At 41.6% G+C, this 16,606-nt stretch overlaps 1 protein-coding gene and 1 long non-coding RNA gene across 2 annotated transcripts in view; one reads left to right on the top strand and one right to left on the bottom strand.

Annotated features, from left to right (window-relative positions):
* The window catches only part of LAMA2 (laminin subunit alpha 2), a 597,066-nt gene that overhangs the window by 111,258 nt on the left and 469,202 nt on the right, over positions 1-16,606 (bottom strand). Inside the window, 3 exon segments of the mRNA XM_077902686.1 lie at positions 9,455-9,593; positions 10,905-11,068; positions 11,775-11,891. Of these exon segments, the coding sequence (XP_077758812.1) occupies positions 9,455-9,593; positions 10,905-11,068; positions 11,775-11,891 (420 nt within the window).
* Positions 558-15,695, top strand: LOC144316954 (uncharacterized). Its single transcript, XR_013382779.1, has 4 exons — positions 558-639; positions 735-832; positions 6,347-6,472; positions 11,903-15,695. It is a non-coding gene; the product is annotated as an uncharacterized LOC144316954 (long non-coding RNA).

The following is a 16,606-nucleotide window of genomic DNA, read 5'->3' as shown; positions in this document are numbered from 1 at the left end:
GTGCTTTATCTAATGGGGCATATAGAATTAACTATTGATACAGAGTTCTAAAGACCATGAAACCAAGCTTGTTTATTGTACTTTTCAAATCTGCATCCTTACATCTCTCTGCTTGACCTGTCAACTTTTGAGAGAAATGATAAAGTCTCCCTTTATTATTATCACAGATAAGTTGACTTCCTCATTCTGACATTTGCCTTTATTCATTCTTAGGCTTTGTAGTTGTTACGACTTTGTGGGTTCAAGATTTTGTAGTCTTCCTGCTAACCTGATCCTTTTGTCATATTGTGATGCTTTTCTTTATCTCTCATATCTCTCTTTTTTAAAAAATATAAAGCCTACTTTGATTATTAATGTTGGTACACCAGCTTTCTTCTGGTTAGCGTTATGCTGGTGAACCTTTGGTATCCCTTCTTTCTCAGTCCTGTGCTCTTACAGTTAGTGGTATTTTGTGTACACCCTGCACTGATGGCTGCATTTGTTAAACATTTTCAAACCAATGTAAATATTATTGTCATTTAACTAGTGATTTTAATCTGTTTGCATTTATGGTGAAAACAACTTGAAACTCAGACTGTTACTGCTCATCAAAAATTCTACGTGCGTGTTTTTCCCAGCCTCTCCTACAGTTAGATGGAGGTATGTGATGATTCCTGACCAATAGACCAGACGGGGCCCGGGCCAAGGCAGGGAAGGGTGGGCATGTCTCTCCCGTCTTTCTCTTGCCTTGCCAGGACAACCTCGGAGACTACACGGTGTGGCGCAGCTACAAGGTGGAGTAGGGTTGTCTGACACACATGGGGTGCGACATGAGACATAAATTTGGACTGTGGTAAGCAACTGATTTTTTAGGGGTTATTTCTTGAGGTAGCTAGTAATGATTACTCTGCTACCTAAAATCAAAAATACTCTGTATTTTGATTCTATCACATTTTGGGTTTTATATTTACCATATACTTTTTTGCTTCCATTTTTCTATTTTTTGCCTTTCAAAAAATTGATCAAAAATTCCACTCTCCACATTTTTCTTCTCTTCACTTATTTGGAAAGTATAGCTGTTTGTTATGGTTAAATTTATGTGTCAGTCTGGCTAGGCTATGGTAGCCAGGTTTTAATTTATTTATTTATTTATTTATTTATTTATTTATTTATTTATTTATATATATATATATTTTTTGGTAGCCAGGTTTTAGTCAGAGTCTATAACTTGCTGGGAACGTGTCTCTTCGATGTAATTCCCGTTTAAATCAGCAGACATTGAGTAAGTCGTAGAACTCTCCACGAGGTTTGGGAACCTCAGCTAAGCAGTTGATGACCTTAACAGAAAACACTGAGCTCCTCCCAAAAAGAAAGAATTCCGCCTCCAGACTGTCTCTGGACTTGAGGCTGTATCAACTCTTGCCTGGTTCTCCATCCTGCTGGCTTGTCCTGCTCAATTCAGACTTGACAGGCCCACAGGGGTGTGAATCAATTCTTTAAACCAAATTTCAGAAAATCTCTGTACCCATCCATCCATCGATCCATCCTATCAGTTATTTCTCTGCTGGAGCATGCTGGCTCACGTTGCTATTTTTATTCTTCTATAATGTTTAATATATATTTATTTATCCTCAATGTTAAGTTTAATCCTCAATGTTTAATATATATACTTAACAAAGTTTAAATCTAAACAGTTTTTTACTCTTTTCCCAGAATTTTAAGGACTTTAAAAATTTCTACCTCTGACTATCTGCACATTTTCATGTGGCTGTTCTCTTATTCTTTTTGTTCTACTTTTTAAAACAATTCTATACATTTAGTAATTATTTTCACTAGGATTTTCACAATGCTTAGATTGTATACATTTACTATTTTTCTGTTCACATTGTGTCTTTAATCCCCAGTTTCTGGATTCTGTTGACTTTCTTTTAGAAGTGCATTTTATGGTAGCTCAGTGAGAGTCTGTGATTGGTAGACCCTAGGTTCTTCTCTGAAGATGCCATTATTTTGTCCTCACCTCTGCATGAGGCATAACAGGACATGGAACCCTGAGTTGGCAGGAATATTATATAATTAAATAATATACCATGAGGATATTAGTACATGGTCTTTCTACTTCTATTGTGACTTCAATGGGAAGGATGTTAACTGGCAAATACCTTTGTAGATAATCTGCATTTTCTCTCTAGATTTTTTCTTAAGATTTATTTATTTATTCATGAGAGACACAGAGAGAGAGAGATTGAGGCAGAGACACAGGCAGAGGGAGAAGCAGGCTCCTTGCAGGGAGCCCGACGTGGGACTTGATCCCGGGACCCCAGTGTCACGCCCTGAGCCGAAGGCAGGCGCTCAACTGCTGAGCCACCCAGGCGTCTCTCTCTCTCTGGATTATTTTAAGATTTAGTTTTCTTTTTCACTTTGGCTTCTGTCAGTTTAACAGTGATCCTTCCAGGTGTGGACTTGTTTTTATTTATCATGATGGTTTTCCTTAATTTGAGAAATTGTATCTTTCACCAGTACTTGAAAATTTTCAGTATCTCTTTGACCATTACTGCTCCTCATTTTCACTCTTTCAGTTTCTGGAGCTCGTCATGGACTCACATTTTTACCATCTGCATTCCTTGCCTCCTAAACTCCTTTTATATTTTATATTTATATTCCTTGCCTGTGTTTGTTACATTCTGGACAATGTCTTCAACTCTTTCTTTCTAACTAATTCTCTTTTCATCTGTTACTACTATACTGTTTGGCCCTCCCATTCAATTTTTAATTTTAGTTACTATATTTTTCAGTTTTATTTTTTTTTCTTTTTAATTTTAGCTATTTTCTTTTTTTTTTCCTTTTTTTTAATTTATTTTTTATTGGTGTTCAATTTACTAACATACAGAATAACCCCCAGTGCCCGTCACCCATTCACTCCCACCCCCCGCCCTCCTCCCCTTCTACCACCCCTAGTTCATTTCCCAGAGTTAGCAGTCTTTACGTTCCGTCTCCCTTTCTGATATTTCCCACACATTTCTTCTACCTTCCCTTATATTCCCTTTCACTATTATTTATATTCCCCAAATGAATGAGAACATATAATGTTTGTCCTTCTCCGACTGGCTTACTTCACTCAGCATAATACCCCCTCCAGTTCCATCCACGTTGAAGCAAATAGTGGGTATTTGTCATTTCTAATAGCTGAGTAATATTCCATTGTATACATAAACCACATCTTCTTTATCCATTCATCTTTCGTTGGACACCGAGGCTCCTTCCACAGTTTAGCTATCGTGGCCATTGCTGCTATAAACATCGGGGTGCAGGTGTCCCGGCGTTTCATTGCATTTGTATCTTTGGGATAAATCCCCAACAGTGCAATTGCTCGGTCGTAGGGCAGGTATATTTTTAACTGTTTGTGGAACCTCCACACAGTTTTCCAGAGTGGCTGCACCAGTTCACATTCACCCAAAAGCATAAGATACCTAGGAATAAACCTAACCAAAGAGGTAAAGGATCTATACCCTCAAAACTATAGAACACTTCTGAAAGAAATTGAGGAAGACACAAAGAGATGGAAAAATATTCCATGCTCATGGATTGGCAGAATTAATATTGTGAAAATGTCAATGTTACCCAGGGCAATATACACGTTTAATGCAATCCCTATCAAAATACCATGGACTTTCTTCAGAGAGTTAGAACAAATTATTTTAAGATTTGTGTGGAATCAGAAAAGACCCCGAATAGCCAGGGGAATTTTAAAAAAGAAAACCATATCTGGGGGCATCACAATGCCAGATGTCAGGTTGTACTACAAAGCTGTGGTCATCAAGACAGTGTGGTACTGGCACAAAAACAGACACATAGATCAGTGGAACAGAATAGAGAATCCAGAAGTGGACCCTGAACTTTATGGGCAACTAATATTCGATAAAGGAGGAAAGACTATCCATTGGAAGAAAGACAGTCTCTTCAATAAATGGTGCTGGGAAAATTGGACATTCACATGCAGAAGAATGAAACTAGACCACTCTCTTGCACCATACACAAAGATAAACTCAAAATGGATGAAATATCTAAATGTGAGACAAGATTCCATCAAAATCCTAGAGAAGAACACAGGCAACACCCTTTTTGAACTCGGCCATAGTAACTTCTTGCAAGATACATCCACGAAGGCAAAAGAAACAAAAGCAAAAATGAACTATTGGGACTTCATCAAGATAAGAAGCTTTTGCACAGCAAAGGATACAGTCAACAAAACTCAAAGACAACCTACAGAATGGGAGAAGATATTTGCAAATGACATATCAGATAAAGGGCTAGTTTCCAAGATCAATAAAGAACTTATTAAACTCAACACCAAAGAAACAAACAATCCAATCATGAAATGGGCAAAAGACATGAACAGAAATCTCACAGAGGAAGACATAGACATGGCCAACATGCACATGAGAAAATGCTCTGCATCACTTGCCATCAGGGAAATACAAATCAAAACCACAGTGAGATACCACCTCACACCAGTGAGAATGGGGAAAATTAACAAGGCTGGAAACAACAAATGTTGGAGAGGATGCGGAGAAAAGGGAACCCTCATACACTATTTTTCAGTTTTAGAAATTATATTTGCTTCTTTTACAAATTTTCATAGTCTTTAGTTCCTTTTCCATCACTCTTTTCTATTCATTCTTTTAACATTTTAACAACTAAACAATTTTATATTCCCTTTCAGATTTTTCAATACTCTCAGAATCATGTCAGACACCTTGCCTGCTTATCCTCATTCCTACTTGGTTATTTACAGTATATCTGAGCAGATATTCTATAAGATAGTGTATCTTCCAACATGCTCGAGAGGTTTCAGTAGCTAAGCCTAGTACACCTGCCATTAATTTCTCAGCTTGTAAAGCCTTGTATCATATGAAAGGTATAAATTTGGACCTCAGTCCATAGGCTTGTGATTTTAGCATCTTATGAGACACATTTTTCACAACTGGGGGCATGAAAAGAAACAAGGCTTCTAGGAATGTCCCTGAGCTGGAAGGCATGAGTGTTCGTTAATGGACAATTGCTCCAGAGTCTCATGTTTTTGCATGCCTTCAATCTGAGACTCCTCCTCTTGTAGGTTCAAGGTGATGTCTGTGATGTCTTCTCTCCCTGCCTTGTCTTTATAATCCCAGCCCCTAGACATTATGATGCATAATTATGTGCCAAATTCACTGAGCCACCAAAGTTCCAGCTCTAGAGTGTGCCATTCTGTTTTAACCGCCCTCTGTATTTTTAGATCTCCTTTTGTTTCTTCTTTCTAAAGTGAAGTATGGATTAAATTGGGGGAGTTATAATTTATTTAACATTTCTATGAATTTCTAACATCAAGATGGATCTGAATTAACTCAGGCTGTATGTTGTCAGAAATCTCTGGCTTTCCTTTCAGTTGTCCTTGCTTCCTATCAGAGTTTTTCTCCCCACTCATCTGCCACATAGGAGTAAATTTACAAAACTCTAGTTTGTTCCTTAGACTCTTGATCCTAAAGCAAGAGAAAACTCCTTTTGAGGTTTCTATGGATTTCTACTCTCCTGTTAAGGAATAAACACTAGAAGATCCCTTACAACAGCGGTTCATGTATTTATTAGAATCAAGGCTTTAAACTTATTTTTAGGCATATTTCCTCCTATAAAATATATTTATTTTTAGACTTTCCCCTCATCGCTATAGTTTATCTAAAGCCTACATCTTGCTTATACAGCACTGTTCTTTACAATATCCCTATTCTGGTTTCTATGAAAAAAAAATACATTACTTACAAATTGCTTTCATTTTCTTCTGTATTTTATATTACTTTTTCTAGAAATGGCTGGAAAAGACCACGCTAAAGATTTTTAGAATGATGGCTCCCTCAAATGATGGGTAATTGTAGCAAGTAACAGAACTTGAATTTTGAGAATAAAGAGAAAGAACACAGTGTACTGGAGTCGAAGACCAGCACACATTTTTCTATTTCTAATGCTCATTCCAGTGAAGATCAGACTGAAGACTGACACTAATTGAGAAAGGGGAGCCTGGGCTAGACAGTATGAATGGATATCGTTGGTGTGTGTGTGTGTGTGTGTGTGAGAGAGAGAGAGAGACAGAGACAGAGACAGAGAGAAGAGAGAGACAGAGACAGAGAGAAGAGAGACAGAGAAGAGAAAAAAGAGGAGAGAGAGAGAGAGGTGGAGAGGAGAAAAGTGAGAGGAGGGGGTGGAGAGAGAGAGAGAGAGTTGGAGACAATAGCTCAAGGATGAATAAGAGGGGACCCCAAAGAGAGGAAACCTCCCTTTGCCAGGGGGAAGTGAAAGAATGATTTGTTTTTGTTTTGTTTTTGCTTTTAAATGCAAGATACCAACCGGAAGTGATGACTGCCTAAATTTCCTACATGGAAGTATATGTGAGATAGCACATTCCATTGACTTCGAGAGAGGGAGAGAGAGAGAGGAAAGGAAGGAAGATGACGCTGCAGAATAGGTGAGACTCTGTGATAACTGCCGTGTGATGCTTCCTCATGATCTTAAGGAACCAGAACTATGGAACTCATTCTACGTAGCCCTTCTTTTCATTGTTGTTGTTGCTGTTTGCTATTGGAAGGTACTAGATTCAAGTGCACAGCATCTGAGACATTTCCAGTGGAAAGGGCAGAGGGCCTCCTGTCCCAGGGCCGCTGGTGGTCATTCCAAGCGCCCAGCGGCTATGAAAGCTATTTGTCCACGTACTTCTAAAACTGGATCTAGCTGATAACATAGGTTCTAAGGTCACCTATCATCTGGAAATGTTTGAAAAAGGTTTAATTTTCTGTTGTTCTAGCATCGCAGGATTTTGTATAGCACCAAAGCAATTAAGATTAGAACAAAATAACCGGATCTTCATATTCTCTTTTCTAAAGAGTGACACATTTCCCTTCTCCTTTCCTCACACGAACCAATGAGAGGTACTAAATGAGATGTTATTGGAGATTGTGTGCCAGGAAAACAAATGCTTTATAGTATCTTCCCATCCTGACACTAACAGAAAAATAGTGTTTGTTTCTTCATAATGTCTACATTTTCAAAATATTTCATTTCGGTATTTAAATGAATGATGTATGCAGGACACATAGCTATTACTCTCTACATAGGAATGCTCCCCTATAATTGTTAATTGTATACAACCTCCACTGGCTTATTATTTAGTTGAATGATCAACTTTCTCTTACTCACATTTTCCTTGACTTCCTTCTTGATTGTGTTTGTGTTTACAAATAGGTAGACTTAAGTAGATTTTTAAAAAGTGAAGTTGGTAAAAATGCTGTCAGTTATGCTTTGAGGTCATTTCTACCATTCGTTTCTGTCCTTATGGTATTTTCAGTGCTTTTTATATTTCACATTATCTCACGTCCGTTTTCTTGACAGTAGTAATTGGTTGTTTCATTGCTTGTCTAACAGGTCTTTTTTCTCCTTATGTGAATTCCTGCTTTGTTTCTTTGTCCTTTCTTTCTGATTCACTGAAAACACTTTTCCTTCTCTTTTGGGTGAGACTCAAATAAGTAAAGGACTCTTCTGTATTTTTGTCCTTGAATTCCTCCATACATAAATAATAATCTCACTCTTCTCCATTTATCCAGCAATAATACCAGGTCTTATACATTTACAGAAAGCTAGCCCTATCTATGTAATTGCTTGACTTAACGGTCAGCAAATATATTTATTTTCTAGTAAAATAGAACTATATTATCATGACCTTAAAATTGAAACTCTATTTTTTTCTGTTCATAAAAATTTTTTTCTGGGACAAATCAATCTTCTTTGAGTTTGTGGATAGCCACTTGATAAATAAGTGATACACTTTAGCATTTATTTTGTCCTTTTTCAGACATTTAATTATTTTTATGTAGGATATGGAAAGAGAGAAGGAATGATGAGAACAAGAGGACATGTAGCAATGCATTACGACTCATTCCAGCTCTATGTTAGAGGCTGGCTGGATTGTCACATGTAAGCATCAGTGCTGAGAAACGAGAACATTTTGTGTCTGCATAAAAATGACAGCCTTCTACATATAAAGTCATAGTATTAAATTTGGGTGAATTAAACAGCTCTGTAATAAAAATTATTAGAAGTCTATAAAGATGAAGCAATGGCAATAGTAAGATTTTGATTGGTACAAATGATTATAGATGCACTTGAAAGATATTAGTTAGAATGACATTCATTCACTCCCTCATGAATGTCTATTATTTGCCAGGCACAGGGCTAGATGTTAAAAATGGTCCTACAATAAAGCACTGGTTAGATGAAAATAGTGAATTTGGAAATTTGGGTCTTTAAAATAGAAGATTTATGAGAAGATAGATAATTTAGATTTGAAAAACAGGTTCATTTTGAAAAAAATGACTAGGCATAGAGGAGTTTCTGCAATACTTGTATCACAATTTTGAGTATGAAATAAACAGAACATATGGTATTAGAGCTTAGTCCAGAAGGACTAAAACAGTAGTAACTGCTGATGGAATATGATGTTTTCAATACGACCATGAAATAAATAAACCTTCTAAGAATGTGGTAAATATCTTTATTATCCTTGGGATCCAAAAACACCTCTGTGCCCGATACCAAAGCAAAACAAGTATCGATCTGTTTCTCTAACACTAATTTTGTGTGTGTATTTCATTCACAGTCTAAGGTCCAATCAAAGTTTTTTCCTCCTGAAATTCTGATGCGAAGACCACAGGAGTTCAAACATTTTAACTCCTCCTATGTTTCTTATGAAATGTTTTTTTTTTAGCCTAAAATAGTATTATGAATGTGCATTGCATAACTTATTTACAAAGTGTTGCCCTACATGTAAAGAATGAAGATTTGTCAGTATTGAAGATACTCAGATAATGTGCTATACTTGGAGCCCTCAAATTCTGAAATATTATTTCCAAGTGTATTTTGAACAATAACAGCAGCCAAAGATTGCTTTGAAGGTAAAGGTTTTAATTGATAAAAATAGTATAAATAGTTGAGAAGCATATGATTTCATGTGTCTTATGAAATGTACACTTTCTAGGCAAACTTCACATATAACCAATTTGTGAGCGCATTTAAGCAGTGGTGTTAATTTTCGGGGCACTTTCCCATTGATGATATTTGGAATAATAGCGACAGACTTCCCTGTCCAGAGCCCTATGTTTAACTGTTTTTCTTCTGTGAGTTGGTGGCATAAACTGCTTGGCATCTGCAATAATTTCAAGACCCTTATCAGCAGTAGAAAGTAGTGAGAGATTGAGAAAGGAGTTCTATTATGATTATAGCACATTGAAAGTTTATTTTGGACACGATTTAAAAGGAGCCTTTGAAAGTAATTCAAAATAAATATTCTGGTTTACTGGGATTTTCCTGAGCTCATTTAAACTTGAGAAATTTCCTTTAGGTATTTGTTCCAAAAGACTGACCTGCATTCTTAGTACATAACACTATTTGGTCTTACCAGTTTTGTAGCTTCATGAGCAAGACCCTTGGCTTCTTGAGCAATTTTCTCAGCTTCATCAATAGAGTCCTTGATATGGCTGTAAGCATTGAAGGCTGCGGTGGCATTGAATGAGATGTTTTTAGCCTCATCAAGGATTCTGTTGGAATCACCCCCAAAAAGAACATCAGAACAGTTGGTACTCAAATGAAGAACATTCTACTTATAACAAATATGGCTTCCAAATGATCACAGCCAAGATCATTATGATTCCAAGTCATAATGAGGTACCTACTTATTGTATTATATTGTAGTTTTCAATTTAAATTCATATTCCTAAGTAATTCAGCTATGAAATACTACCAACATATTTTTAAATACCCATAGTATCTTTCAAAAATTTCTGCAGCCACAGACACCGTGCAACTGTGAGCAGCGAGATGATCCTTTATGTCATTTGTAAAGCACGCCATATGTCTCAGAACACTTGCACCATATTCCTGGAATGAATTTCACAAAGTCTCTTTAGGGGAGATGTACTGCCCAGACGAAGACAAGTGAATCCCAGAAGGTTAAATAGCTTGTTCCAGGTTACGTGACCGATACTCACTAATGAAGGACCTGGAGCCTGCATCTATGGACTTCTAGTTTACAGGCTAAGTGGGCAAAAGTTTACTATAACATGAATCATGCATGAATTGTGCCCAGGGTCTTCAAGCATTAATATTTTTCCTTTGTATCAATGATATCAAGCCCTAAAATAGAACTCACACATGTTATATATTAAATAACAGACTTGAGGCAATTATTCTTGGGGCTTATAGGACCGATATTTACTAGGATGATCCCAAAATTGTAGGGGAAACTTACCAGTTATACTTAGAAGGCTATTTCTAGGTCAAACACACCTTGCCACCCCTCCCTCTTTCCTCTGACCCATGTAAGAGTCCCAGCTATAGTGAGCTGTTATTTCACAGGGAACAATGTAGTGTCTCCCTGGAGTTTGAAATAGAAAAAAAAAAAAAAAAAAAGACTTGAAGGCTATATATGGGGGCCATATTTTCAAAAGCCACTCTTCTAACAATAAAGAGTTTCGATTTCATTAAAAACATAAAAGTAGAATTTGAAGCAGACTGTGTGTTTATATATTATTATTTAAAATGCTAATAAGGCAACTGCTGTGCTCACTAATAAAGAACAGAAAATATTTTTTTCTTAGTATAGCCTAAGGCTATGTTCACTCCCTACCAAGCCGTATTCGAATCCACTTTTAACTCAGACTTTTGATGCCGCTTCAGTGGAGCTTTGCCCAGACCCTCCTAATTAGGCTCTTCCACAGAAAGGCCATGTAGCTCGTATGTTCATAATTAGTGAAATCAAGATCTGAAAGAGATTTTCTACCATTTCCGCTCGTCACAACTCTTGGACAAGTGTCAAGATACATAGACGTTTCCAACAACAAATGACATACCCATCAAGGACAGCAGATGAGTCATTCAACTGAGCCGCGTGGCTCTCAGCCTGGGACACCTTCTCAGCAAGCTTCCTGTCCTTTATTTCCTGGGAGAGGTCATCAATTTTATCTTTAAGCTCCTCAGACATAGGCGGCAATTTAGTTTGAATGTCTTCAACGTACTGATACAGAGAGACGAGAGGGCATTTTAAGTAAGCGAATCCACACCTTCTCTCAGTCACTAATCTCTCTAGGAGATATAATTACACACACTTACCCTTTTTATGAAACCTCAACTTTACTAATAGAGCAAAAAGAGAATACAGAATAAAAGCTGTTATTTAATGACAAAGATTAGGAAATATATGGGGCAAATTTACACCGGGAGGAACCTAACTCGCTTTTTCTCAGAAAATGCTTCTTCGTAGGTATGAATGTATAAATGCTAGTCATCGGGATCTTTCAGGCTACATGTGCTCCTCTTGCTGTAGATCACAGGGTCGACTGCCTCACACACTACGTTGGAAGTCTGCTTACAGGTTTACATTTCTCTTTTAACTAATGTCATATAAATATTGAGGCAGGTTTTAAGAGCTATCCTGGGAACAAGAAATGCCCTTCATCACTGAGGAGGAAATGCAGGTGTATAGGGTGTTGTGTGTACTCTCCCGCAGGAGCTCGCGTCTATTGGGAGAACAGCGAGGTTCTAACTGGTGCCAAGAGCGTGGCACGGTCACAACGGAGTCATGCAGAAGCGATGTGACACCCACGAGAAAAAACATACAACTAATATTTGCTTATGTCACCGAGATTTTTCAGTGTTTCCCACTTACGACAGCCTATGCCATTATTATTTGCTTTTAACGTCAGCTTTCATGAAATACTCACCTCTATGACTGAGTTGATTGCCCCTGCAAGACGGTTGGCTTCGTCCAGTAGGTCGTTGCCTTCTTTCAGAGTGTTCTCCGCTTGTTGTTTGCCGCGCTCAATAGCCTCCTTCTTTCTCTGTGGTACAGGAGGAACAAAAGGTCAAGATGCCCTTGGGAGGAAACCCCGTCCAGCCCAGTTTCCTTCCTTCCTGACCTCCTTGAGCTGAGAACACAGGCTGTGCAAAGCCAGCGCGTGTCGTGCTGGATGAGAGGGGCTAGACTACGTGGCCAGTCCGTCCAGGGTCACTGTATTTAAATGCCTCTATGGGGACTTTCTTCCTCGCAGTGTGAGAAAGTCACCCAGGAGAAGAAAAGTTATGTGCTGTTAGCGGAGGAGTCGAGAACTATTTCTGAAGCAAGACGGACACCCGTGTTTAAACTCGGGTGTGAGTGCTGGAGATGGGTGGCTGCAACGTGCTGGCGCCCTGAATCACACGGGACCTAGACTGACATCCCAAGACAGAAGGCCAACGGGGAATTTCGGGAGCACACACCTGAGCAGACTTTGTTTACTGGAGTTCTGGAAAAATTGGAAAATGTGAGATTTTTAAGGGAACTTAGGGGAAGTGCTTTTCAAAAAAAAAAGAGAAACGAACACATAGAAGAAAAAACTTAATGGACGGTTCCATTAAAAACGAAGCAGGTTCTAATTTTTCCTTGGTGCTGACAGCTCGCTTCCGAACCCATGGAGCTCAGTCCTCGCCGAGGGGGGGAGAATCCAGGAGAGAAGGTATCGTTATTTTGATATTTGAAGGGTACCTTTGCCTAACATTTTTCCCCCTTAAATGTCTCACTCATTCTTCCAATCACTTGTGGTTGAACCGGGTCCACTTTACACCTCTGTCATTGATGGTTCCTTAGGGATGATAAAGCTGCTCTCACATGGCTTTCCACGTCCACCTGAGCCAGGGAGCGGCATGGGCTTTCCTCATTTAACTCTACACTAACTGGCACGCTCCGGTGTTTATCACCTTTTAAAAGACCAGCAAGCTGAACAAATGATTTGCGGTCACACTGACCCCACTGATTTCCCACCGACTGATGGCGCAGGCCACAGGGCAGCCGCACCGACCCCACTGATCCCCACCGACCAACAGCTGGGAGACTGGGCAGCCTCACCGACCCCATTGATCCCCACCGACTGATGGCCCAGATGACAGGGTGGCCACACCGACCCCACTGATCCCCACCGATTGACGGCCCGGGTGACGCGGTGGCCACACTGACCCCACTGACCCTCACCGACCAATGGCCAGGAGACGGGGCAGCCACAACGACCCCACTGACCCCCACCGACTGGTGGCCAGGTGACAGGGTGGGGCAGTGGCTCCGCCCGGTGTTCCTCTGCTCCCCCAGCGCTGGCGGCCACCTGGAGCCCTCGCCCAGGGCTGTGCTCGGGGCCTCGGTGATGCTCTGGGGCCAGCATCCCAGGCGCACATCTGCTCAGCGGCCGGAGGGAGCCTGGCTGCCCTGACGTCCTGGAAGATCACCTCGCCCTCCCGAGCCCTGTGCCTGGGCTCTCGCGACTGTCACTCCCCTCATCCCTGCTATCAGGCTGTCCTTTTGGGGTCTCTAGCTGACGCTCCCAGCCCACACTCACCCGCGACAGGTCAAACTGCCTCAACTGAGGCCTGCGAGGCCAGGAATCGTTCCTGTGGGGCCCAGACACGTGGGTGGCCCACTGCCCGGGGCTGTCACATTGAACACACCCCGCTGTCCCCTCCCCTCCCGGGCCCCTGTGCTCCGTCCTAACACAGAATGAGTCCTCGAGCTCCTGAGAGCCGCTCACAGACCGCCCACAATGTGACTGTGATTCATGACTCCACTATTTCAACTGTTAAGGGTGGTTTTCGGGATAAGGCCCAAAGTCCTCACCTGGATCTCAGGATGCACCAGGATGCACCACGCCTGTCTTCTCCCCCCACAATCCCTCGCCTTCCCTTCCTAGGAGCTCTGCACTCCAATCCTATCAAACCGCTGCATTTCCCCTCAAATGCCTGGCATTGGCTTTTTTTCCACCTCCGTGTCTCTGCATGTGGTTTTCCCTATTTCTGGGATATTCTTTCTTTTCTACTTTGAGTGACTGGTTCTCATCACGCAGGACTCAGCACACTTCTCATGTCCGCTGGGAAGCCCTCCTCAACCCGGGGGTGATTTGGATGCCTCTCCTTTGGAGCTCCATGATGATTACCCTAGGACACAGAGTGACTTAGTTCTGTGTCCCTCCCACTAAGTACAAGTCACTTGAAGTCATCAGAGACGCTGTTTTCTTCTTTATGCCAGTGGTTCTCAAACTGAAGGCCACATCTGAATCACCGGAGGGATTTTTAAAATACACGTTACTGGGCTCCACTTCCAGTTTCTGAGTTGATAGGTTTGGGGCAGGGCTCAAGAGTTTGCATTTTTTTTTTAAAAACAAGTTCCTAGTTGGTGCTTGCGTTGCTGTTCCAAGGACCGCACCATGAGGACCAGGGTCTGAGACAATCAATTTTTTGTGTTTGTGCACATTTCTTGAACTTAGTAGGGGCTCGGTAAGTGTTTTTAATCAAAAATATATCTTTGTCTCCCTAAAATAAACCAGTGACACTTGACTCGGTCTTCAGGGTAGCACCTTCCTTGTGAGCACAGGCCAGTGCAGTCACCTATTTAAAATCCATCGGATTAAATAAATAAATAAATAAATAAATAAATAAATAAAATCCATCGGATCCATCTGATTGAATAATGAGCTGTAGCCCTGGCTCTCCAACCAGTATGCACATGGGGGCACCCTCGGGGGAGCTTTAGAATGTGGCCCCTGGGCTGCAGCTGGGATCGGCAGCTTGACACTCCGGGGAGGAGCTCAGGGAACCAGCCTTTGGCTGGGTTGGTGGGTGTAGCAGGATCCTGGGATCAGCGTAGGAAGCCCTGGCCACCAGGTGAGCTGTGCCTTGCTCCTGTTAGTTGCCTCGGTGCATCGATTTCTTGCAGTGAGCGTTGAACAAGCCTGTAGTTAGCGTGACACATAAAGCAAAAATGCTGAAGGGACCGTGTAGAATGGCAATGTGACCACATGAGCTCCAGGCCTGTCCGGGCTGCCCAGAGGATGGCTCCTGGATTTAGACATCACTGGAAGGAAGGAGCCACGAAAGGGCCACTTCCTGCGCCCCTAGAACTCTTCCTTAAATACTTCCCGAATGCTTATTATGCTGTCCTTCCACGCAGGTGATTTTAATTTCTTAAACTGTTGCCATAAAACAGAGAGGCGCCCCCCAGGGAAGGCACACCATGAGTGTCGCCCAGAAGTTGAATCATATGTGGGCGCTGGGGAGGTGACGGGTGGCACTTGCTGCAATCCTGCCAGCACGTGCGTAGATGCCAAACTGGTTAAGATGAGATCCCTCAGTTGAGAGAAAAGGGGGCTCCTCAACCTCCCATCACAGCGACAAGGACAAATGCGGGGAGCCAGCGGTGGAGCCCAGCCGAGCCCCAGGTGCTCTGCGAAGCAAACGTGATCATCTCTGCTTCCCAAAGCCAACCCTGCCGTAGCCAACCTGATAGCTCTCAGGGTGCAAGCTGGAGAAGACGGAGCCTCGGGGTGGGGTCCCCAGATTACAATTCGGGGACATTCTGAGTCTTTCTTCATGTTGTTGCCTCTGATTATCCTGGATCTGTGGCAGATACATCTCAAGAGGGGGACCAGAAGAAAAATACTTAAAGAAATTAATTCCTTGGGGTGCCCGGTGGCTCCGTGTTGGAGCGTCTGCCTTTGGCTCTGGTCATGACCCCGGGGTGCTGGGATCGAGTCCACGTCGGGGGCCCCTGCTCAGCAGGTAGTCTTCTCACTCTCCCTCTGCCCACCTGCCCCCCCAAGCTTGTGCTCTCTCTCTCTTGCTCTATCACAAATGAATAAATAAAATCTTTAAAAAATTTAACCCCTCCTGTTATTTTTTAATCTAAGGAAAATGGAAAAAAATGAACAGAGGAAAAGAAATCCAGATTTGTTGTCTTCAGCTGCCATTCCACACACATTTCCGGAGGCACAATACAGGCCAGAGGCTGTTCATCTACAGCCAAAGGTGACATCATACAGCAGAAGCGACAGAGGGCCGCTTCCCTCTTCAGACCTGTTGGAGTCAAATACTCTGCAAACAGCAAAGGGAGGTGTGTTTCTGGGGAGAAACTGCTGCTGTTGTTTAAATACCAAATACAGGTAATACCGTCCTATGTGCTGAATTTACTCTTGGGGCAAGCACTCAGTTTGTCCCATTAAGTATTAAGGAAAGAAACGAAGGAAAGAAAGAAGAAAAAGGGAGGGATGGGGGAGGAGGGAAGGGAAAGAAGAATCCATGCTAGTGCTGGCTCGTCAGCTGTCTGCAAAAGGCAAAGGCTGCCCATCATTTCTGTAGGAGAGAATTATCTCTTGTCTGTGAGGAGAAAGAGGGAAAAATGACTGAGACTTGATCCGTTCACGACAGTCTCTTTAAAATACCATTTGCACAGAACACACTGCAGAGGAAAAGAGAACCCAAATCTCCTCAAGCCCTGGACTCTCAAGGTGCCAGATTCCATTAGGAAATGCTCGGCCCTCTCGTGACCTGTGGCAGCTACATGCCTAAACAACGGTGATGGGTTACAGGGTCGCAGGAGGTCAGGACTCAGAGGTGGCACAGAGGTGCTTGGCATAAAACTGCACTCATTCTGTAGTTTGAAGATTAAGGCTCAGAGACGTCTGTTGACTTGCTCAAGATGTCTTTCTAAAAGGTGACACAGTTGTCATTAAGATCAAGGTCCCTTGACTCCCATTGTGTC

The sequence above is a fragment of the Canis aureus genome, chromosome 1 (assembly GCF_053574225.1).
Source record: "Canis aureus isolate CA01 chromosome 1, VMU_Caureus_v.1.0, whole genome shotgun sequence".
NCBI lineage: Eukaryota > Metazoa > Chordata > Mammalia > Carnivora > Canidae > Canis > Canis aureus.
This window is presented reverse-complemented; position numbering and strand designations above follow the sequence as displayed.